Source organism: Zerene cesonia, chromosome 2 (assembly GCF_012273895.1).
Source record: "Zerene cesonia ecotype Mississippi chromosome 2, Zerene_cesonia_1.1, whole genome shotgun sequence".
NCBI lineage: Eukaryota > Metazoa > Arthropoda > Insecta > Lepidoptera > Pieridae > Zerene > Zerene cesonia.
Window position 1 is genome coordinate 3,792,412 of NC_052103.1, and position 24,286 is coordinate 3,816,697.

Here is a 24,286-nt window from a genome sequence, read left to right on the forward strand (position 1 = left end):
TATAGTGGGCATACACAGAGAAACTTTTAGATTTTATACTTTAACTAAGGTCTGGCCCTCACGGGCTCTTAGACCATAGGAATCTTTTTTAGAAAATGTCATATTCGTGTTTTTTTTAACAAATAGGAGGCGTTTGAGTAGTCTTAATTTATTATGACTCTTCCTGACATCTATTGGCGAATAATAATACTATAAATACGAAAGTTTGTGAGGATGGATGCATATGTATGTGTGTGTCTGTTACTTTTTCACGCAAAACCTACTGAACCGATTGCAATGAAATTTACTTCGTAGCTGGTAGCTGGACAACTGAAATAACACATAAGCACTTTTTATACCGATATTCCTACGGGATACGGACTTACGCGGTTTCAACCGCGGGTCACAGCTAGTTATAGTAAAGTGAAAAATGATTTAAGGACTTTGACCTCAGGTCAGCGAGTATTTAAGAGTTAAAATCTCGATTATATCAGTCATGCAAATTTAATAAGTTTAATGCCCCGGTGTATTCTCAACAAAATTACATGTATCAGGTAAATGTTAGGCGTATTTCGCCACAAGGCGCGATTTTTTGCTGGATTTATTAATCCCATTTCGAGCTTCCGTCAGGGCTTGTTTGCAAACACAATGCATAATATAAAAAAAAAACTCTTTTGTTATTTTTTATAATGAAAAACTTCGTTAGACGGATAGGACCACACATAAAAATAAAACTCAAATCTTATATCAAAATAGTTTTATTAAGAAAAAAGGGTATGTTTAATTTCTATCATAAATAAATATAATGTGTATTTCTCTTGTTCTTGATTGAGATCGGATCCTAATTACATTCAATTAGTCTTATTGATTGATGAATTAAGTGAGTTTTAATTGGCGACGTAGTACCTTTTCGCGATGCCGTCCCAGAAATTGGAAGTCACAGTCTGTTAAGAAAGAAGAAAACATTTATTTATTTTTTCCGTAGAAGTGGGTAATTAAGTTTAAGATAATAATATTCAATGTGTGTGTATAAAAATCGTCGCCTCTCTGGTTCAGTGGTTAATGTGTGAGCGTGGAGCCGAGGGTTCCTGGGTTGTATTTACAATACAACAACATAACAACAACACAAAAAAATGTTTCCATCTAATATGATACAGAATTCAGAATTATCATCATCATCATATCAGATCATCCATTTGACGATAAGGTAAATTTATAAGTGAAATTAATATAGGACTGATATATGTCTGGAAGGTAAAATATGTTAGTTATAATGAAAAGAAAATATGAAAAGTCAATATATACAGTGATCTCATTCATTCATAATTATTTACTTTCTTTCGGCTGTCTGTATAATGTTATGACAGTAATAGACTAGCTATTTTTTCATGTATAAGTTGTCCAATTAATAGTAATTACTGATAAAAGAACTTTATTAAGCGCCTAAATGTTTTATAGGAGCAAAATCTCACTTTTTTTTCATAAAAAGAGGACTTATGTATTTAATATATTATTTATATATATACTTACGACTACTAGCTGTTCGGGCGTGTATTCTCTGACGTATGTCACAGACTTGTCACCCAGCGATTGGACTTGAGTAAATTTGTTGCCATCTACAGTTATTGTGTTCTTGGTCTGAAATGATAATCATGTTAGGGTAATCTTATTAAAAAGGAACCTATATGTCCAGTTATTAATTGTACGAAGTTTCTTAGTAGATCACATCGTCCTAAATGTAGCCTCCTTTGTGGTCAATTGAAAAATAGATACTAAAAGATATTATAAAATATATATACTAATATTATAAAGGTGAAGAGTTTATTTGTTTGTTGATTGAACGCATTAATCTCAGGAACTACTGGTCTGGTTTGAAAAATTATTTCAGTGTTAGATAGCCCATTTATTGAAGAAGGCTATAGGCTATATGTATCAGGGGCGAAGCCAGGGCGGACCGCTAGTGCATAATAAAATAAAACTTGTTTATATAAATATTAGAAGTGCACAATAAACGAGAAATATAAATAATAGTTATATTCATTCAATATATAATGTTTTATCAATATAGATTTGCATCAAATGATATTCTAACCCATTATAATCAAATATTTAAATTAAAATAAGATACTATTATTAAGGATAAAACAATCGCTTGTTAGAAGTGTACTTACAGTAATTTCTGGTGAAAACACCTCGTCAAATTCAACACCATCCTTGAATTTGATTTCAGTAGTTCCCCTTCTGGAGTTGGTCGTAATAATGTAATAGTCTCCATCTTTTTCAATTTTTTGGGAAGGTTTTGAGTTGATGAAGCCTTCTGATTGCTCTTGAGGGAGATCTGAAAAAAATTGATAATATTATTCATAATACTTTGCAAGTAATTCAACCGCATAAAAGGAATTATACAATAAAAGTATATGCATTTACCCGCACATAATTTAAAATTACAACGAAAATATGTATTAGTATCTATTTAAGTGTAACGTTACGTTACGGTGAGTTACATTAATAGTTTATTATTTTATGGTCACCAGCAATAAGATAATAAAAAGAAAAAAAATGGTTGAATGTAAAGTCGGTTTTACGGGCGAAGATTTTACGTGACAACGTCTTTTTCTCTTAATATTTATTGATATGAATATTATTAAATTGCACAATAGGAACAAGGAATTGAATGAAAATAAGAATTGCACAAATTTTAACTAGAGAAAATATATTTTGTTTACTAAAAAGACAGAGACAGAGACACAAGCACGCGCCGATGCAATGCGCCTAATTCTCTAGTGCTGCGCCCGCGGCGGAACGATGATAGTTCGGTGACTCATCGTAACGTTACCGGGCGTTACACTTTTTCATGAGTGCCTCCGAGCCGCAACCTAATTTAAGACGTTGTCACGTCAAAAGAAAAAAACAAAATTGCTATTGAAACAATACTTACTCAAGCTTTTAATAAATTCCTCGAAGTTTTCATTTCTTTCCAAAGTATAGAGCTTTCCGAAGAACGCCATTTTGATTAATAAGGAGCAAAAGGTTGATCGTTAGGGTACCAATGGATATAACTGAACCTTAAACGATAGCGGCACGGTCTTATATTAGAACATTTACTGATAAAGGATAGTACAGTATTAAGTTATCTGTGATAAAAGTACGTTTGAAGTTCAAAATTGTTATCGAATAAAAACTTATTGCATTGGGATGTCTCTTCGGTTTTCCAATTAAATTCAACAAAGGCACTAAAGATACTAGAAAATCCTACACCTCATGCTGAGTTGGCAACAATTTTTATCAAAATTTTCAAAATATACCTACTACTATGTTTACGTTTTGTACCTTTTTCATTTTTTTATTTTTGTGTATTTATTGCATTTACACGTATTATCAGTAGGAGGGCAGTACAGTATTGGGTACATTGTTGCAAAGTGTTTTGGGGGCCCACGGCAAACGCATCGATTTTTACATACTTATATTATCTTCACTTGAACGTTTATGTTTGTATTTTTGTTTCCGACTTGGGGGCGATTTTGACTCACTTTAAACGGCCAGATTTAATTTAATCTTTGTAGATTCATTGAATGCACTAATTTAATAATGTTATTCCATTTGCTAAATAATTTTTTTATTAATTTACATGAAATATGAAATTTATTTTCATCTACAGTCGATAAGGCAGGAATTTTTACTTTCCAATCATTATCTTTAGCTTTTATTAATCTTATATTATCTTTTATAAATAAACAAAACCAAAAAGTAGTAAACAAATAATAGTAAAAGATCAAAATAAAATAAATAATAATTTATATAGACGGAAAACCACGCTTTTTGCATTGTGCATGGTGTCAATAGTTATAAATATTTTATTGAAAGATATGAGTACAGTGGTTATCATTTTTAATACATTATCAAAACAACACAGATTTTTAATTTTTAGTTTTATAGCATAGAAATGCTTTATAAATGAGAAATTCTGAAAGAATAGAAATATAATAGGGGTAGGGATCACGGGTGGCCGAGAGGCTAAGCGCTGCTACGGTTTGGCAAAAAACGCGGGTTCGAATCCCGCCTCGTGATCAAATTTTGTCTATACTTTCAAAATTTCCCAACATATATTTTATTTACACTATTCATGTTATGTATATTGAAATTGTTTGTTTAGAATAGTGGTACTATTCTTAACAAACATTCGTCATATCGACATATTTCAAACATACAAAAAAATATTTTACTGATACGGCAGAAGCTACGCCCCTGTGAGTAGATAAAAACAGCTACCACACGTCAAGTTTCGTTTTTTTATGATTGTAGGTTATCGTGTAGTGGAATTTGTACCACAAATCCAACTGAAACACAATACTTACTCCAAATCGTAATCTTTAGTGGATTATTTTATACTAATTTCCCTCCCGTTGGTTTTCCTTCGTAGTTAAAGGAAAAAATAGGCTGTCCGAAATTTTCACTATATTTTTCCTGTTTCCGTGGGATTCCCATGATAGAAAATATTCTGTGTCCTTTCTCGGGCCTCCAATACCTGTACCAAATTCCTTCCATAGCGGACAGACAGTTACGTTAGCTAAGAATTCATTACAGATGGGGATGCTGACTTTTATGTTTACAGATTGGGATATTATACAGCTCATACTTATACGTCGTTTCATAGACATTCTTATGTGCTATTTTATGCAAACCACCAAATTTTAGTATACGACTTTAAGAAATAAAATAAAAAACCTGATAAGTACAACTGGGCGGGAAAATTTAAAAAAGTTAGTAAAGTTGCTTCAGAAATTATTTTCAACTTGCTGCGCCCCGCGGTTTCACTCGCGTGAGTCCGTATCCCATAGGAATATAGGGATAAAAATTTGCCTTTATGTTATTCCAGCTGTCTATGTACCAATTTTCATTGCAATTGGTTAAGTGGTTTTTGCGTGAAAGAGTAACAAACACACATACATCCTTACAAACTTCCGCATTTATAATGCCGTATGCATTTGTAAGGTAGGTAGGTAGGTAATTCGTATTGCATGCATACGTCATGAGGAATTACCTGGTCACGGAAGGAAGTCTTCATATCCGTTTTATTTAAATCGGATTATAATTTATTTAAAATACATGTGTCTTTTAAATAAATTAAAGAACGAATATAATTAGTAAATAGATAGATTGTAAGTATACAGAAATAATATAAAAATAAAAACTCCAGTTTAATCAAAATAGTTTTATTTTAAAAACGTGTAGGTATTATTATTTTCTATCCTACATAAATATATTTAGCATTTCTCTTGTTCTTGATTGAGATCGGATCCTGATAATGTGATGTTCAACATTCTAATAAATAATAATTGTAAGTCACCACCTTTATTAATAAATAAATAAGTTTTACTTAGCGACGTAGTATCTTTTCGCGGTGCCGTCCCAGAAATTGGAGGTAAGTGTCTGTTGAGAAAAAAAGAAACATGAGATTTTTTGGATTTATTTACCTGTAGGAATGCCTAATTATTAGTTTTTAGAATATATTCGACTTTATATCTATAATTATGCTTGACGAAAATCTGTTTATCGCCTTTGAACAGTCAGAGTCAGCACAAATTTTAATGGAAATACACGAGGGGCATTTGCTTTCTTTAAAGAAAGAGAAGTTCTGAGATAACAACCCCAAAATATACAGTCGAATGGGAACCTCCTCTTTTTGTTGAAGTTGGTTTAAAATGCTTACAATGCATAATTTTTTTCGTAGTGCTTGTAAAATTACAATATAATTTTACTTTATATTGTGAAAGGCACGTATGTAAATGGCTTGGGTAAGCTATGCTATGCTAAGCTATAAGAAGAAAGCATAAAGGTCTAAGTATCTCACGAAATAATTACTTTCTATTAGCTGTCTATACAATATTATATATTAATACAGTAATATTACGACTTGAGAATTGTAATAATATGAATACAATTTCTTACAGCTACGGAAAACTGTTCATAAGCGCTTGAAACAATAAAAACACATATTTTTAGTTGGAATGATAAAATTTGACTTTTTTAGCAAAAAAAAATCACTTGCTTATTTAAATATATTGTTTATATGTATACTCACGATTACTAGCTGTTCGGGCGTGTATTCTCTGACGTATGTCACAGACTTGTCACCCAGCGTTTGGACTTGAGTGAATTTATTGCCGTCTACAGTTACTGTGGTCTTGGTCTGAAATAATAATTATTATGTTATAGTAACGACTCTTATTGGAAAGGGAAATACTTATAAATCCAGTTATAAGATGAACGAAATTCAGAATTATTTAGATATAAAATAACCAAAGGCGCATACATAAGAACTTTTTTTTATCTAAATGCATTAGAATGCATTTTTTTTATATTTGGGTAAAAGTAGGTACAATAGGGTTCCGAGGGGGTCGCGGATGAATTTTAACCAGCTCCCGTGGCCCCCTCACTCAAGTGGCTCGACGGAACACAGTGGGGTTTTGGTCGGTAAGAATCCGACATAACCCACGGCTCCATCCCCGGGGGCCGTGGGTATCTAAGCAAGATTTCCCCACTATAAAAAAATTAAAAAAAAAATGTACAATAGGGTTACAGATAATTAGAATTTTGAAAATTAAGTAATTACCTGAGGGTGATGATATTAATTCAATTCTATCCGTTTTATTTCAATACTAGCGTACTATTCGCGCCTTCGTTCGTGGACTACAAAATTCTGTACTTGATGCATTTTCGCTGTTTAACATTTTTTACGACTTTAGAGGCATATATCTCGTATTAATTTTAGCAAAGGAACCTACTTAGAAATTTTTTATTTTATCTTTAATACCTTTCGAATTACACTTTATTTAATGATATATTCCTGAATTTATCTTGTGCATCATATATAAGTTACATCCGATATTGATCTAAGATCTTATAAACGTATGTCGAAATCTGTTCAGTGATTTTTACGTGATACATACAAGCAGACTAATAAACAAACAAAATTACTATCCATTGTTTAGGAGTTCATAACACACACTATTGCTAAGCAATTATTTATGTGTTTTCTTAATTTGATGTATTGAAATAGTCTTGCAACTGTTTTGTTATAATATATACGTAGATATAGATAGCGTATGTGGATGTATACATTTTATCAAATCACGTCCAAAGCCATTTATTATTATCTATAAATTTAATCTAATAGTAATAAATAATATTTGAGTGGCTGCTTTTAATATTTAAATAACCGATTTTTACTAAATTCATATATATGGATGTTATTACGAGGGACCAAAAAACATTTTTTATTTATTTCTCACAGTCTTTTTGCTCCGGCTAATGTTTGAAACGGCTCTCCCGATTTTCACATGACTTTCATTGGTAGATAACTTTTTATTCTAATAGGGTGCCTGGGATTTAAAGGGAAAGGTTATAAACCCGCGTGTAACCGTGGAATACAGCTAGATAGTACTGTTATTATTAATAAAACAATTGTATATGTAATATTTACTCACAGTAATTTCTGGTGTCAAAACTTCGTCGAATTCAACACCAGGTTTGAATTTGATTTCGCTAACCCCCATTATAGAGTTGGTAGTAATAATGTAATAGTCTCCATCTTTTTCGATTTTTTGGGAAGGTTTTGAGTTCACGTAGGCTTCTGCTCGGTCTTGAGGGATGTCTGGATGAAAAATTGATTATTTTTAATTTTAATTGTTTACGAGGAATAAATCTGCAGTGAAATAATGAGCAATAAACACATTTACTCGCACATTTCAGGCCAATCTATTTACGTATGTATGTATGTGTTAATAAATTCGATCAACATCAATAAGAGAATATAAAACAAAAAATAAGATTTCATTTAAAACAATACTTACTCAGGCTTTTGATGAAGCTATCGAAGTTTTCGTTCTTTTCTAATGTGTAGAGCTTTCCGTAGAACGCCATTTTGGTATTATAAAGTAGCAAAGAATAGATCGTAAAGGTGCGTATTGGATATAACTGAACAACAGAATAACGCCACGTTCTTATATTAGCGAGTATAGACCGATCATCAAGCAATTACTGATAAAGGTTTGTTTGAATTTCAATATTCTTATCTAATGAAATTAATATTCAAAAATAATGAAATGAAAATTCCAATTATAAGATTTTTCTTTTAATTATTCTATTCATACAACCAAGTTAACTTTTGCTACTAGAAAATCGTGTAAGTAGGTAGCTTTGTCAATATTCTCATAGTTCACTGCAGGTATCTGTTAATATAACGGAAGTCAATATTATTCATTAATATTTTTTCTTTCAAAACGAATAAGAAGGATATCCTTCCAATATAAAATAATGCCATACCTTTAAAAAATACTCTCATACGCGGTTTATTTTAAATTTATGATGATAGATTTTTATTCTTTATGTCGTAGGGAGCAATTAAGCTATTGGTTCGCCTGATGGTAAGCGATCACCACCGCCCATGAACATTCGCAGAGGTGGCGACTCTGTAGACTCTGTAGCGCTGCCCGCTTTTAAAGGGTAATATAAGGGAAGTTTAATTTTAGTTTTATAGCATTGAAATGCTTTATAAATGAGAAATTTTGAAAGAATAGAAAAAAATTGATCACGAGGCGGGATCGAACCCGCGCTTTTTGCCCAACCGTAGCAAACCGCCTCGTCATCAAATTTTTTATATTCTTTCAAAATTTCTCAAAATAAGGAAAGGTTTGACGACTGGAATGTAGGTATAGACCGGCAATTGTGAGGAAATGGAAACGGGCCACCGGCTCCCTCACATCCTGTACGAAACACAGTACTATTTCACGCCCGTTCTCTATGAACTTGTGGTACTTCTGTGCTGATGACCCAAATCGTTTCGAAGCGTGTTCGATTCCCACATTAAAATAGATAGATCAATACGTTAATACCAAGAACATAGTAACTACAATAAAACAACAATAACCAGAAACAAAATCATGTGAATAACAAAAATAAATATTGGGTACTGTATTCTTAGAAAAGGTCTTGCCTTAGTATGTGCTGTGGGACATCAACGAGAGAGACTGTAATCATCATCATCATGATCATCATCTGCCTATATATCTTCCCACGGCAGGGACAAGGGCCTCCTATAAAGATTCAGGCCTAAGTCCACCACGTCACATGTGGTCGAACTTTTGATTCTTCGACGTGCCGTTTTCCCTGCGATATTTTCCTTCACCGTTTCGTGCATGTAAATGATGTGTTCGTGGTATGTAAATGATGTACAGATAAATAAAAAAATTATCATAATCGGTTCACCCAGTCGGAAGTTCCGAGGTAACAAAAATTAAAAATACTGCTTTTTTCACCTACTTTTTTTGAAGTCGGTTGATAAATAAATCAATTATGTTTATAAGTAATGCTTTCTCACAGATACTTAATTTTATATCATATCTTATCCCATCATCATCTCAATCCTCCTATATAATTTAAACATTAAAAAAAATTGGATTTTTAATCATTACCTTAATATTCTATACATTAATACTGGTTGGCTGTACTTTTAATAAGATTAAGATAAACCTAAACTGCAACTGAGCGTGACGTTGATATTTCAAACAACAAATCAAAAACGAGAATTTTATACAATTTATTTCCTTAAAATAGAAGTGCATAAACCGCAAATTTAAACGCACCCTTATGACAAGATAAATAACAACAGGATATTTGATTTATTACATTCAATTGCTAAAGTACTCTGCATATGTAACAAAAGGACAGCTGACACACTAAACTGTATTCAGTTATGGCATCGACTTATAAGTAGTTATGGGGCCGGCGAAGTTAGGTCGCAACTTTAGTTCGAAGCAAGCACTAATACCATACGAAATATTGCTATCTCTACTACTATTCGAGTATACCAGTTGACCGCTACCTTGGTGCAGTGGTTAACGCGTGAGCGTAGAACCGAGAAGTCCTGTGTTCGAGTCTCTAAGGACTCATAAAAATATATCGGTTTGGCAGGACATAGAAGGCTGATCACCTTCATTTCCATAAAGAAAATCGATCAGTGAAACAGACGTTTATCATCTGACATAGGTCAGGGGTGGGGTGGGGTATGAGCCCCAATAGGGGACACCGGACTTAATTTTTTAACGGACGGTTTTTTAAAAGGAGCAGGTTCTATGTTCGTCTGTTTGTTTATTCTTTTATTATTACACGTGATGCGGGCATCTCTGTGAATGCGTCTGGTTTATAATTTAATTCATAACGAAGTATGAAACATATCATTGTATTAAATATAATAATTATTTTCCTTACATTTTGGGTGATCGTTAGTAAATGCACAGACGTGTAATGCATTTTGGAATGTGCAATACTTGCTTCTGAAGATATTAGGGTGTTGTTTCGTGACCTAGGCTTTTTAGGTATAACCTAAATAAATATAATTATTTATGATATGCCCATCCCATGCCCATCATAATTTCTTTTTTAGCGTAGTGTAATAAAAAAATAAGTAACATTTAGTTTGGTCTATACTACGTATTATTTAAAACTAGCATTCCGCCCGCAGCTTGTTCGCGTAGTTGCCGGAAAGATAGACCCGGAGTGTTACTGGCAGTTTCCGTTCCCGTTCTATTTCCAGCAGAAAAACTATCCTATGTCCTTTCACGGGTGTCAAACTATATCTATACCAAATTTCAACATCGATTATGTTTAGCATATTTACCAATTAAATATTTTATTACTAATAATAAATGAATAATAAGCGATTTTAATAGCATGGGCGTACAATGGTCACATACACCGTAGTAACTTTTTAGTATATTAATCTGTGATATCGGCGCATGATATAGCATAATCATTCTTCAATATATGTTGTTATATTGTAAAAACTGTTATATAATAATCTTCTTGCGAGATTGCAAAATGTCAAAAATATGTTATCCGTAACATTTGCTTGCATTATTCAGTTAAAATCATTATTAATTTCGTTAGACCAATAGATGTGAAACCGTTAAATTGTAAAATTTGCATTCGATATGATAGATTATAATCTCCGGCTTTTAAAATCTTACTGCGACATGTTTAAAGACTGATTACGCTAAATCATTACATCATCATCATCATCATCAGCCCATACATTTTCCCACTGCTGGGACACAGGCATCCTATGAGGCCATAATCCTCAACCCTGGCCAAGTGCGGGTTGGCAGATGTCACATGTCGTCGAACTTTTGATTCTTGGAGATGCTGGTTTCCTCACCATGTTTTCCTTCACCGTTTTAAGCAGTGGTGATGTTATCCACATCTGCAGATAAATTGAAAAATCAATTTATTTCCTGCACGCTCGCCCGGTCTCGAACCCCTACTTATCGATTTTGAAGTCCGAGGTTCTCACCACTGAGCTACTACTGCTTTTTAGCCGATATTACAGATTACTAAATATTCTAAATATATACTCGGATATGGTAATCCAACACATTATTGAAATCGGTTGTGCCTAATTATGTTATACTAGTATTTAATATTTTATAAACAAAATATTGAAACATATATGCATTTTCAATATTTTGTTTTTTAATGTAATATAAGCAAAACTTTTTCCATATGGGACAACATAAACAATCGACATACGATAGTAATGGTTGTATATTCCGGCGCACAGTCGCCACCCAAACTAAGAACTGCAAATAAATGAAGGCCTCAAATAAATATCCTAAATTTTCAATCTTATAATATAAAATATTCTACATTCAATAGTTGACAACGTTTAATTTTAATAATGTTTCGTATTGGTTGTGATGGTTCTTAATCATCTCAATAGATGGCGTGGGGTGCCCCTTAGGCACATGAAACCGAAAGAGTAGAAAAAATTCGATTACTGTGGCAGGATCACGGGTGGCCGAGAGGCTAGGCGTTGCTACGGTTAGGCAAGATACGCAGGTTCGAATCCTGCCTCGTGATCAAATTTTTTCTATTCTTTCAAAATTTCTCATTTCTAAAGCATTTCAATGCTATAAAACTAAAAATTAAACGTTTAATTTTGTATAAGACCATGAAAGAAAAATATTTTATTTTCTATTAGAACCACGAAATTCAATTTTTAAAATTTCTTTTTATCTCATATATGACGACAAAAAAAAATAAAACACAAATTTAAGTGTTGTCGTCATACATACGCTAGAATAAAGATATGCCTTTGCAATTTTACGAGATACAACAAAAGTTCTAACACTATCTCATTTACCGTAATATCAGTGCTTACAGTGTTTTTAAACGTAATTTTGTGTTTAGTCCAAACTAGCGCAAGAGAAATGTATTCCTCTCTATAAATGACATTGACATTAATTTGGCGCTCACGGCATTTGAGAATTAGCTGATTTTTAAACTCAAAAGGATGAAAGAAAACCTCAATATTTTGAAAAAGCAAAAAATTTTTTGATTTTTGTCTTAAATTCCGACAATCATGAGAAATGAAAAGCATATTTAGGCCTTCCGGATAGTCTTACAGGAAAAATTTCCTTCTACTGCTTTTTTACATTTAAAGGTAACATACGCAACATAAAAATGATATGACTCATTAAACTTTAATCACTAGTTGATGAGGTGTCGTGTTATCAAATAATCATATCAGTGTCATGTAATTTTATTTTAAAAATTTCACGTCATGCTACGCTCTGCAATATTTCATAAGTTTGGAAAGTAATAGATATTTCATAAAAAAAATCTATTACAATCTATGGCACCGTTTTTTTTCCAAATAGGATCTCAATACAAATACGGAAAACTTAAAAAACGAGGTTTTATATTTATTCAATTAATTTTAATAAAATTGTACGGCGTATTACAAAGTACTGGCAGTAAATTAAAGTTCTAAATGTGAAAAGTTTCGTTATTTAAAATATAGTATTTGATTTGTCTATAGATATTGTGTTATAATAAGGTTGTCCATTGGTATTTTAAATTTAAACGATCTTTGCATTTCTCAGAGAACATAATTTTATTTGTTGGATGTGTTCCATACATATCCAACAAATAAAAATAGATTAGAATGTCAGTAATAGTTTAACTTCAAATTAAATTAATGTGGGATCGCCGCGCTTAAAGATATATAAATGTTGTATTTTTCAATAAATCAGATACCTACTAGCGTTCCGCCGAGAATTAATTATTATTATTATTTTTAATTTAAAATTTGTAAATGATATTGTAATAAGAACAGAATAATAAGAACAAGAACCTAGTTATTGCCTGCAATGTAAGCATTTAATATTTGTCGTATTCATATTTGAAACCTGCATACAAATAAAGGTCACCGGCTTACATGCGAGTAAGTACCATTCCAAATTTAAAATATAACCAGAAGATCACACGTTTTGGTAAAGTCGGTTGAAAAACTATCTGATATCAAATGCCATTCTAAGTCGCTTCGCGCATTCTAAATTTACAATCGTAAACGAATGGATTTTTACGTTTAGAAACAATTATATATAACATTAAATATATATAATCTTATTTTATTTTTTTATGCGTTCTGTAATCGTTATCACTGCAGTAGCTACCCACCCATAATTAATCAAAACTGAAGAGTTTTATCACCAACCTTATTTTGATTACTACATTTTTAACTTTTCGATTAGTTAATACGGATTAGATAAGTATGTTATTTTATATCTAACTAAAACATATTTTATCAGATAATTGCGAATTTCCATCGATCCATCCAGAATTTATTTTTTATAATTCATTAGTTATTATTACGTGAGCTAAACAATATTAGTATAGTTTAAATGACTTTAAAATTTCAAGTAGGTAATGTCTCTTTTGACCCTTTTTTAATATTGGGATTAAATATTTATTGATAGTATACATGATAAATCATAATCAGCAAATGTGATTCCGCACGATATGTTTATTATTGTTAAGTTCTTATATAAGATATATAAGGAAAAAATTATTTCTTCTCTAATAGTGACATATTTACTGACTAATATTTAGAAGAAATGAGGTTAATTAGAATAGTCTGCAACTGACTTCAAATAAGGAAGAGGTTCTCTGAAGTAACAGCTCTCAAAATTAAATGCCTGTTTTTTGGGATGATGAAATAAAAAAATAATTCATTATCAAGATATGCTTTTGCAATAAACTTAATCATAGCATTTTTTTATATAATAGCAATATTAATTAATTTTTTACTTAATTGTAACTTATGTTAAAAATACGTCTTTATTTTATAATAAGGTGGAATCCATCCATCCATCTTAAGACACAAACAAAATCATTAAAACAAAAAAAACTACGCCTACATATAAGGAGTGATCTCTTAGTGCCTTTTTCAACGCTTTTATTAATTGTTTGGAGTCTCTACGTCTAATAAGCTGCTCTAGGCTTGCGCTTGGCCTGCCGGGCTACCGTCGAGGGGTCGCGGACGAATTCCAACGAGCACCCGTGGTCCCTTCCTTTAAGCGGTTCGACGGAACACAGTCATACACATAGTCGGTAGGAATTCGACATAACCCACGCCCTCCTCCCGAGGGCAGTGGGTATCTATGTAAGATTACCCCACTATAAAAATATGGTCTCTCCGACGTATGTTAGCTCTATAAGAATGGGACCTTTAGCATTGTACTGCAGAGACAGTTGATTGCACAATACCAACATTTTGTGTGAATGCCGTGGGTTCAATGCCATGACAAATTCCCAATCAACAATCAAATAAAAATAATATAATACGTTTTTTATATCTTTGCATCGATCCCTAAATTTGCCTTTAATCAAAACCTTGATTAATTATATCTATAACCGATTGCAATAATTGAATTGTTATCAAACAAAAGATAATATTATTATATCATGGTTCTATAATATAGAACGTTATAGAAAGAATGACAAGGGTTACGCAACATTTAAGTGTGAACTCTAAAAATCTCTTCTTAATGTTATAAATGCAAAAGTAACTCTGTCTGTCTGTCTGTCACTTCGTCAAGCCTAAACCATTGCACATATTTGGTTGCAAAATTGTTCCAAGATGGCTTGAAATCTCGGAAAGGACATAGTTTAGGTGTTTCCTGAAAATCCCAAGGGAACGCGAACTAGGCGGATTTTCTTTTGCCTACACGGGCGAAGCCGCGGACGGATACAATATTTTCTTAAGTTACGTATAAATAAATTCCAGATAGATGGATTGATATAATGGACAAGAACCATTATAAGCTTAAAAGTTTCTAAAGTAACATGACACCTAGTTAAGACAACAAAATGTGATAATTCAGATCATAGCAACAGCATTACAATTTGTAAGTTTAGAACTCTATAAATAAATAAACGTGACATGCCTTTCTGTGGACATTAATCCCAACTAATATTATAAATGCGAAAGTAACTCTGTCTGTCTGTTATGCTTTCACGCCTAAACCACTGAACCAATTTGGATGAAATTTGGTACGAAGATAGAACTAAGGACATAGGATACTTTTTATCGCGAATAATAGTAGGAGGGGTTGAAATAGGGGACGAAAGTTTGTATGGCAGTTCCTTATTGTCAAAAATAAATTCATCAACATTCTTTAACGCCTAAACACCTCAGGTAAGACCTTGGTAAAGACTACTTCCTTACCATGTCGCGCGATAGAATCGAATTCCACTCGGGCGAAGCCGCGGTCAGAAAGCTAGTATATTATATTGAAACAGAACCAAAATAATGATAAAAATTTGTTAAGAATGCCTGTGGAGTAAAGATACAATGAATAGTTCTCAATTTTAGTTTGAGATTATAGGGTTTTAAGTACCCGTATTATTATATACTACTCTTTAGTTTTACGTATAAAATGTTTTGAGGTCGCGTACCTGAATAAAAAACTCAAAAACTCAAACATTACCTGAGTGCGTCAGAAAATTTATTATCTTTAATGTGATATGTTTTTAAGTAAGTTTATTTAATCCTGTTCGAAAACTCAGAGCAAAAATCTATTTTGTGTATTTGCAAATTAAAAGGCACCATAAAAATTGATGCAATAAAAATATGGTTACATATTCATTTTCACGTTCGTTTATAACATTCTAGCTACGCCCCGCGATTTCATTCGCGTAAGTCTATTTCCCGTAAGAATATCGGGATAAAAAGTTGCCTGTGTGTTATTCCAGTTGTCCAGATACGTACCAAATTTCATTGCAATCGTTTCGGTAGTTTTTGTGTGAAAGACTAACAAACATACACACATACTTTCAAACTTTCACATTTATAATTAATATTATCCTACTAATGTAGGAGTAGGATTAGTAGGATAATTAACCCACTGGCTAGTATACGTAGTAAAACATATTATGAGTATTTCATACAAACTACTATGACGCTACTACTTCTATGACGCTTTCGGTACAACAAACCATATAATCAGTAAATTGTAATTTGTTGCGAAAATTTCCGACTGAAAACGTACACATAAATTAGTTTACTATACTATACAGGAACTACTAAGAAGTTTTAAAATCGTCATAACCATTATAAATATTAATTGTTAAAAAATAATAGTTAACCTCTGACATGGTTAAATACATATGAATGGCAATCATCGTCAAACAGGTATTAAAAATACGCATGAGTAAATAATAATGCATTTATTCATATTAATTTGCATACAAAAATAGCCAAACAACTTAGCTGTACATTTCTTATTCAACACCGCCACTAATTCATTCCTTATTGAACGTGTCATCGATGAAAATGGCTGTTTATTTTAAATGTTTGATTATTACATGAACTAGTGGTCCGCTAGGTTTCGACCGTGGTACATGTATAACCTATAACACTCAGGGTTTACGTACGTATCAAACCGTGAAAGAATTTCTGAGATTAGCGCATTTAAACAAAAAAAAACTTGAGAGGTGTCAAGGGACACCCGGATAGAACGAAGTTCCTTTCGATTAATTAATTAGTGAAGGAATTGTAATAAAATTTAATTTTTTCAAAAATAATCGTCGCGACACCACACTGTTCAATGCGAAATAGAAATGAAAATATCTGGCTTGCTTTCTATAAGAGAGAGAGAGACAGACAGAGAAAAATGCGACGCCACACAGCTTACAATAGCTTACTATAGCAAAAAGTGTCGTGACAACTTTTCGTAAGAATTTTTTCCGTCTAGCCCCCTTTCACAACGCGCGATAAGGTACTTCGTTCCAAAACCATACTCTTCAGCTTTATGTTATTAGAATATAGAAGACAGAAATAACTAAATGTCACTAATGTATAAAATTTAAACTACTGCTACTTGTAACGATGACTTCGGCCATTCAAGGCTTCAAGTCATTTCGATCGGAATGAAAACGAGTAAATGTTGACATATTGTTATACTTTTATCCGGAAACTGTTCAACCACAGCCAAATAAATACGAAATCTGTGGGCTGAGGAAGAGAGAAAAACTTTCCGACATCTTTGTTTGCGTTCTGTTTAATCTTATTGATTTTTTCTATATTCTTGTTGTTTATACAGTATATTAACATCATTCGTATAATATGTTAGATATATAATTTCTATATATAAAACATTCAAATAGCATTAGGTTCATAACAACTATAAATCACGAGAAACATTATTTTCTTTCTAGTTTTTTGCGATTTGCATTCGAATATAATATGCAAGAATATCGCATTAATGAAATGTTTTTTGCATAAAAAATAATCTAAACTTCCTGAATCTTTATGTCGACGTAATGCTACGTATAAATGTGAAATACGAGTGTTAAATTCTTGCATTTAAAAACATACATTTTTACTGAGCTATAAAGTTCATAATTGATTGGCAATTACATTTATAATGTTGCTCTATAATAAAAGATGGCAAAACAAGTTTTCTACAAGGATCGCACACTTATATATGAAATACTGATACTACTTAGTATATATCTTAAACATAAATCAAGACAACATCGCATCACGTTTTCCATTTTATTTTACTATCGACGACTTGATCCCATTGACGCAACCTTTAGCATACATATACAGTAAGGTAAAATCACGTACTTTTTTATTTATGCAAGACATTATGTTATCTGTGGTAATATTAACTTCCTGACTTCGTTTGCGTTATTGAACAAATTAGCGTACTGGCTATATGCACTATAATCTGCCGCTTTGCAAATTTCATCCCGATCCGTTACTCCGATTTGAGGTGATTAAGTGATGTTTGATAAAATATCCATCCAAATTTTTGCATAAACATTATAAGTGAAATCAAGACGATAACGAAGAATACGAAAGTCCTAAGATTTTGCTAAATTTTAAATATAGTGATTTGTATCTAGGTTAATTTAAAGATTAATGAAAAGAAATCATAACTTCATTCTAGATTTGCTATCCATGATCACAGTCGTATTTAAGTTGTTTTAGATACCTAATAATAATAGACTATTCTTGTACTTCGTAGACTCTTATACACGTGCCGTCCCAGCCTTCTGCTGTGGTTATCTGCAAAAATCATTTACATTTTAAATAAAAATCTTAATTTTCCTCTTACAACACACAAGTTTCTACGAAATAATGATTATGCATTGAATTATTTAAATGCAGAATGAATGTTTACACTTCATTCTGTTTATAAAATAATTATACAATTCAGAAGCACCAGGAAGCGTTTGGATAATTTATTTTTAATATCTATCTATCTTATCTATTGCTATCGCCACTTTAGTTTTTTATATACTATAGAAAAGATTGGTCAAGTGCGAGGGGAAACACGACATAAGCAACTGCCAAAAAAATTGGTCACCCATCCAATTTAAGACCGAGCCAACCGTTCCTTAACCTCGATTTATTATAACCAATGACGACGAGAAAACAACATCATCTCTAAAAATTTGAATGCAAAAATGTCGAACTATCACGGTTCATAAGACAGCCTGATAAAAAGTGGGACCGACAGACAGGCGAACGGACAGACAAACGAAATGCGAAGTCTTATAGTCCTGTTTTAGCTATTGGGTACGGAACCCTAAAAATGTATATTATAATATATATTCCAACCACCAAATTTTAACACAATTATAATATATTTTTTTCTTCTTGCAATATAATTTACTACAAAAAAGGAGTCGATATAAAAGTAAATTAGAGTAAATGTTATAATTTGGCTCGATGCTTAAGACTTGTTTTTATTATGATTCATTAAGTTTACTACAGCCGGAGGCCTATTTCCTTTTCCTCACCCTTCCCAGTCCATTCCTTCTTTCCTGTCATGAATCCGTTCCTTTTCCCTTACCCACTAAAAGCGGGCAGCGCATTCGTAGAGGCACTACCTTTGCGAATGTTCATGGGCGGTGGTGATCGTTTTCCATCAGGCGAACCACCAGCTCAGTTGCCCGCTATGACATAAAAAAAAAAAAAAAAAAACTACATTTAAAAGACGCTATTTATGTTCTGCTGACTGCGACTTATTACTTTAAGGTTAATTACCATTAAAAAACTTTTAAAAGAGAGCAAAAGAAAGATATTCATTTAAACATTTTACTTACTACTGTTAATTTGGTATCAGTGAATTCTCTGACATGTTTCGATCGTTTTCCATTGTCGTCTTGTGTTTGTATTAGTTTGTTGCCTTCTAAAGTGACGCGGGATTTTACCTGAAAAAAAATTTTAACAGATAAATTTGTACACTCTCCTTTATTGTTGGAACATAAAAAAATAAATTTATAATATGTATTTGGTACTAAAAACCTTGTCAGGTTAGCAAATAGTAGTTAGTTATAAGTTTTAAAATTGAAACAATATTACCAACTTATAAAACTGTTAGTAAAAGTGGTTTTACATTACTTATTTTTAATGTGGGCTAAATTCAATATAACCGCTTGTTAATTTTACTGATTACTGGCGAATAAAACCAAAGGACAAAAGGGGAACCCATAACTAAGTCTCCGCTTTACGTCTATCTATCTGTCCATCCGTCTCTCATCAGAGATTTGTTTATATTTTCTGAATTAATAAATTGACGCTTCCTGCTGCATCCTTTCGTCCGATAGGGCCAGGTCTAAACTCTTGCCCATAATCTAGCATACTTTAGTATAAGATTGAGATCTATGTCACGCTGACCATTAGCGAATTGGCAATTGCTCTACGTCGTCATTAAAGTAATGAATAATGAAACAATATGAGTTTAGTTACATGCACTCACCTTAACTCCATCTGGTCTATCTTCGTCAAAATCTTCATCTAAATTAAACGTGGTAGCAACTTTCCTTATCGGTGTAGTCATTGTGAGGGTATATGATCCATTTTCATTTTTGGACAAGACACATACTGGGTATACGGATGTAACTAACTTCCTTGATAATAAGCCCACTCCTGAAAATAAAATAATAATAAATATTATATATCATCATCATTATCATCATCATCGACATCATCATCATCATCATCATCAGCATCATCATCATCATCATCATCATCATCATCATCATCATCATCAGCGCACATTTTTTCAATGCAGGGACACAGTTGTCTTATGAGGGTTCAGGTCATAATGCAGCACGCCAAGTGAAGGTTGGCAGATGTCACATATCATCGAACTATAATTAATGCTTGGATGTGCCGATTTTGAGTAGTGGTGATGTAGATAATTTACAGACAAATTAGAATATCAATTTATTTCTTCCTCTTCTGGACTCGAAGTAATCATTGGGCGTCTAACCATCGATCCAACACTGTTATTCTTGCTTAGAAATAATTAGGAATGTGGTTTACAAACCTATGACTTCGATACGATAATAAACCGTAATATTTCGATTTATCATCTATATAAATAAAAATGAATCGTCAAATGTGTTGTTAAGTCCATATCCTTTTCCTTACCTTTCCCAGTCCTTTCCTTTATTCCTCTCATCAATCCTTTCCCATTCCCTTCCCAATTAAAGTCGGCAATCCATTTGTAGAGGCGAAAGGTCTGCAATTGACCTTACGCCTCTCCAAATGTTCATGGGCGGTGGTAGCGCTTACCAACAGGCGACCCACCAGCTCCATTGCCGACTATGACATAAAAAAAAAAAAAAGTGTAAAACTCGAGAACGGCTCTTTCAATTTTTTTAAAGTCTCTGTTATGGCACGAGGAAGGTTTTTATGGCAAGAAAATCATATTACGAGTGAAGTTGGAACGGGCTGGTAGTCTATATCCTACTTCCTTCTAATATTATAAATGCGAAAGTTTGTAAGGATGTGTGTTTGTTGCTCCTTTACGCAAAAACTGCTGAACCGATTGCAATGAAATTTGGTACGTAGGCAGCTGGACAACTGGAATAACATAGAGGCAACTTTTTATTTCGATATTTCTACGGGATACGGACTAACGCGGGTGAAACCGCAGGGTGCAGCTAGTATTATATAAAACCCAAAGGTGATTAGCTGACTGTCTGACATAGTGATCTATCAACGCACATCGTAAAACACCGGACGGATCGGGCTGAAACTTGGCATACAGATATATTTAATGACGTAGTCATTCGCAAAGAGAGGATTTTGATAAATTCTACCCCCTAGAGGATAAAATAGGGTATGAAAGTTTGTACCATGAAAATTTAATAGGACTGCGCGAGCAACGCTGTGGGCAACAGCCAGTTATACACTAGAACTAATATATTCATATATAATAATATTTATATTCATATATTTTAATATTTATACATAAACACTGTATGGCCATTATTATTACTAATGAGCATTATGTATTGTGTAATCGTTCATCTCAGTAATTATTTGTTATTATACGTTTACACACGGAAACGTCAGGCAACACTGACCATCCGTCTATGTGAATAGAACTTCCACTAGCCTTTAATGGCCTTTGGTACATATACTAAATAACTATTGAGATAAAAAATAATGTGTATGCAGAAAAAAAGATTCTTCAAGGTTTTCCTTTCTGTAATATGTATGACGTAGTAGCTGTGACCACGCTTAAGAGCCTATACTTCGAATATTCTTAAAACAATATTAATCTGGTGTATGGGTAAAAGCCCAAAACCCATTGTGTAAAATTACAAGTGTTAGGCATCTCTTTGCGATATTAGTTTTAGTTTTTTTTTTGGCATTCAATTACAAACAATCAAAAGATATAGTTAAATTGAAAACCACCTTCGTTTTATTTACATTGCTTCAGTTTTATTTTGCAATATAACTGAAACAATGTAAATAACAATTACATTGCCAGTTTTAGTCTTGCTAAACAATTGATTATTACATGAGCTACAATATCAATAATTACATCATTATTAGAGATACATAACCAGTATCAATTATCTTTGAAGTAACAATGAGGGATGTTCTAGTTCAAAATAAACATATACGTTAATAAGTACCACTTTAATTGTTATTTCATTGACCATCGCCACGCTCTTTGACCAATATAATTGGGATTCGTTCGAAATTTATGTACGGCTGGAACTAATTAATGACAGCAGAATTACTAAAATATCATAGGCTTTATAAGTCATTAATGAATGAGATTGTTGTGATATAAATTATAATTTGAAAATAACGAAATATGCCTTGTTACGAAGTTATGATCTTAAACATATGCATTCGTTATAGACTTTTCATATGGCTGTGTTCGGAATATTTGCTCGATTTCAACTAAATGGTGGTTTTTGCAACATTCGATTCATATTTTTGTACTAACTGTTATATCCATATATCATTTACTATTTAATGTGGCTATACAAACGTGAAACAACTGACGTAATGTCTTGCATTATGATTTATGACCTAGAGGTCATAAATCATAATGCAAGACATTAGACATGCATAGCTCCTAGCATGACTTGCTAAAACTCTAAACATTACTAACTATACTGGGGCAAGTAAAATAACGATTTAATTTTTCTAAATTTTTCTTATTAATTATCGTTTTTTGGAAAATTAAATGTAAGGAGATTTTTATGTTCGTAGTGTTTAAATACATAGAAATTGTTATCAATCTATATCTAACTGCATTTATATTCATATATTTTATAAAATTGTTTTATAATACGATGATCATGCTCATATTTGGGACCTTGGTTGGAAATAATGTTATTCAAAATATTCCTGAAAAAAAATTGTACATCGACATTCATGGGAGCATACATCCTAAAATAGGACCATATGACAACAAATTCCTATTATCGCAAAAGGAATCACGTCGAAGAATATAGTAGATATAACAACCTCTTTTGTTTTTGAGCAGGTTGGTTAGGTTAGGTTAGATGCCATGCCAATGCCAATCAGTTGAAATCCCGAAAAAAACCAAAATAGAGTCGACTTAAATCCTCTTTCTTTAGAGCGTCAGTTAGAAATAAGATAAATCAAATCTTGAAGCATCGTACTGCCGTGTCGGACTATCTTTAAAAAGATTAGACAATATAATCAGTAAAGAAAAAACATAGGAACTGCTGAATCATTGTACATATATTTTTTTTATATTTTGTGAACAGTGACGTCAAAACTTTAAGTGGTATAACAATAATTTATCATAAACAAATAAGAGCCGTAATGTTATTTTCCTTTTTTCTAGTGATGAACGTACGTGAAATAATAAAAAATGAGATAAACAACCGTCATTAGCAATAAATGTACAAAACACGTAATTTCTCTCACATTACAGTGTTTAATATGTATGGCCTTGTTTAATAATTTGATTTTCTTATGTGCTTCCACCGGATTTACCACATACATGTATAAAATTTACACAATTTATGACAAAAGTAAAGGACAAATTATTATGTTGTACTATAAGAAATATTATTATGGATATTCCCCGAATATAGAGCGTGATATAATAGTACTTTTTTCTATTTTGAATTGGTTTTGTTTCACACAGTTATTTATTTTCAGATATGTTATAGCTATGATAAGATTGTGCGAATTAAAAACATTATCTCGGCCATGCAGTATAAATTAAAATAACTTTTAATCGCATATACCGTGCACCTGCACGTTAGTTCATTTAATAATATATTACACTAGCAGTTCACTCCGGCTTCGCTCATGGTACATTTATAACATTCAGGAATCATGAACATATACAACCGTGGAAAAGGTTTTGAAATGTGTCCAATACTTCCTGAGATTAGCGGGTTCAAACAAACAAGAAAACAAACTATTCATATTTATTTTATTAGTAATAAACTTGGAGTAATTATTCGTGGATAACTGAGAATTAAATACGTTTTTGTAAACAAAAAAAAATCGACTCACCAATGTATTTTAAATAATCTTCAAAATTATCAGATGTTTTCAGTTTATATTTCTTTCCTAGGAATTGTTCCATTATTCTTTGTTTTCAATAAACACGTCTGCGATACAACAGAGCCAAATGGTTTGTAAAAGTACAAT

The 24,286-nt window shown here is 32.2% G+C and overlaps 3 protein-coding genes across 3 annotated transcripts; all 3 read right to left on the reverse strand.

Annotated features, from left to right (window-relative positions):
• Positions 1-866: 866 nt before the first annotated feature.
• Positions 867-2,987, reverse strand: LOC119835596 (fatty acid-binding protein 1-like). Its single transcript, XM_038360520.1, has 4 exons — positions 2,918-2,987; positions 2,151-2,317; positions 1,510-1,617; positions 867-923 (listed from the first exon to the last, which is right to left on the reverse strand). Exons 1-4 carry the CDS (start codon positions 2,985-2,987, stop codon positions 867-869), a joined length of 402 nt encoding a protein of 133 aa, XP_038216448.1.
• Positions 2,988-5,189: 2,202 nt separating this feature from the next.
• LOC119834521 (fatty acid-binding protein 2-like) lies at positions 5,190-7,978 on the reverse strand. Its single transcript, XM_038358913.1, has 4 exons — positions 7,833-7,978; positions 7,467-7,633; positions 6,062-6,169; positions 5,190-5,409 (listed from the first exon to the last, which is right to left on the reverse strand). The coding sequence occupies exons 1-4, from the start codon at positions 7,900-7,902 to the stop codon at positions 5,353-5,355; spliced, it is 402 nt and encodes a 133-aa protein (XP_038214841.1). The 5' UTR covers positions 7,903-7,978; the 3' UTR covers positions 5,190-5,352.
• Positions 7,979-17,869: 9,891 nt separating this feature from the next.
• Positions 17,870-24,286, reverse strand: LOC119834662 (fatty acid-binding protein, muscle-like). The gene is made up of 4 exons (XM_038359093.1): positions 24,149-24,286; positions 20,097-20,266; positions 19,441-19,548; positions 17,870-18,397 (listed from the first exon to the last, which is right to left on the reverse strand). The coding sequence occupies exons 1-4, from the start codon at positions 24,219-24,221 to the stop codon at positions 18,338-18,340; spliced, it is 411 nt and encodes a 136-aa protein (XP_038215021.1). The 5' UTR covers positions 24,222-24,286; the 3' UTR covers positions 17,870-18,337.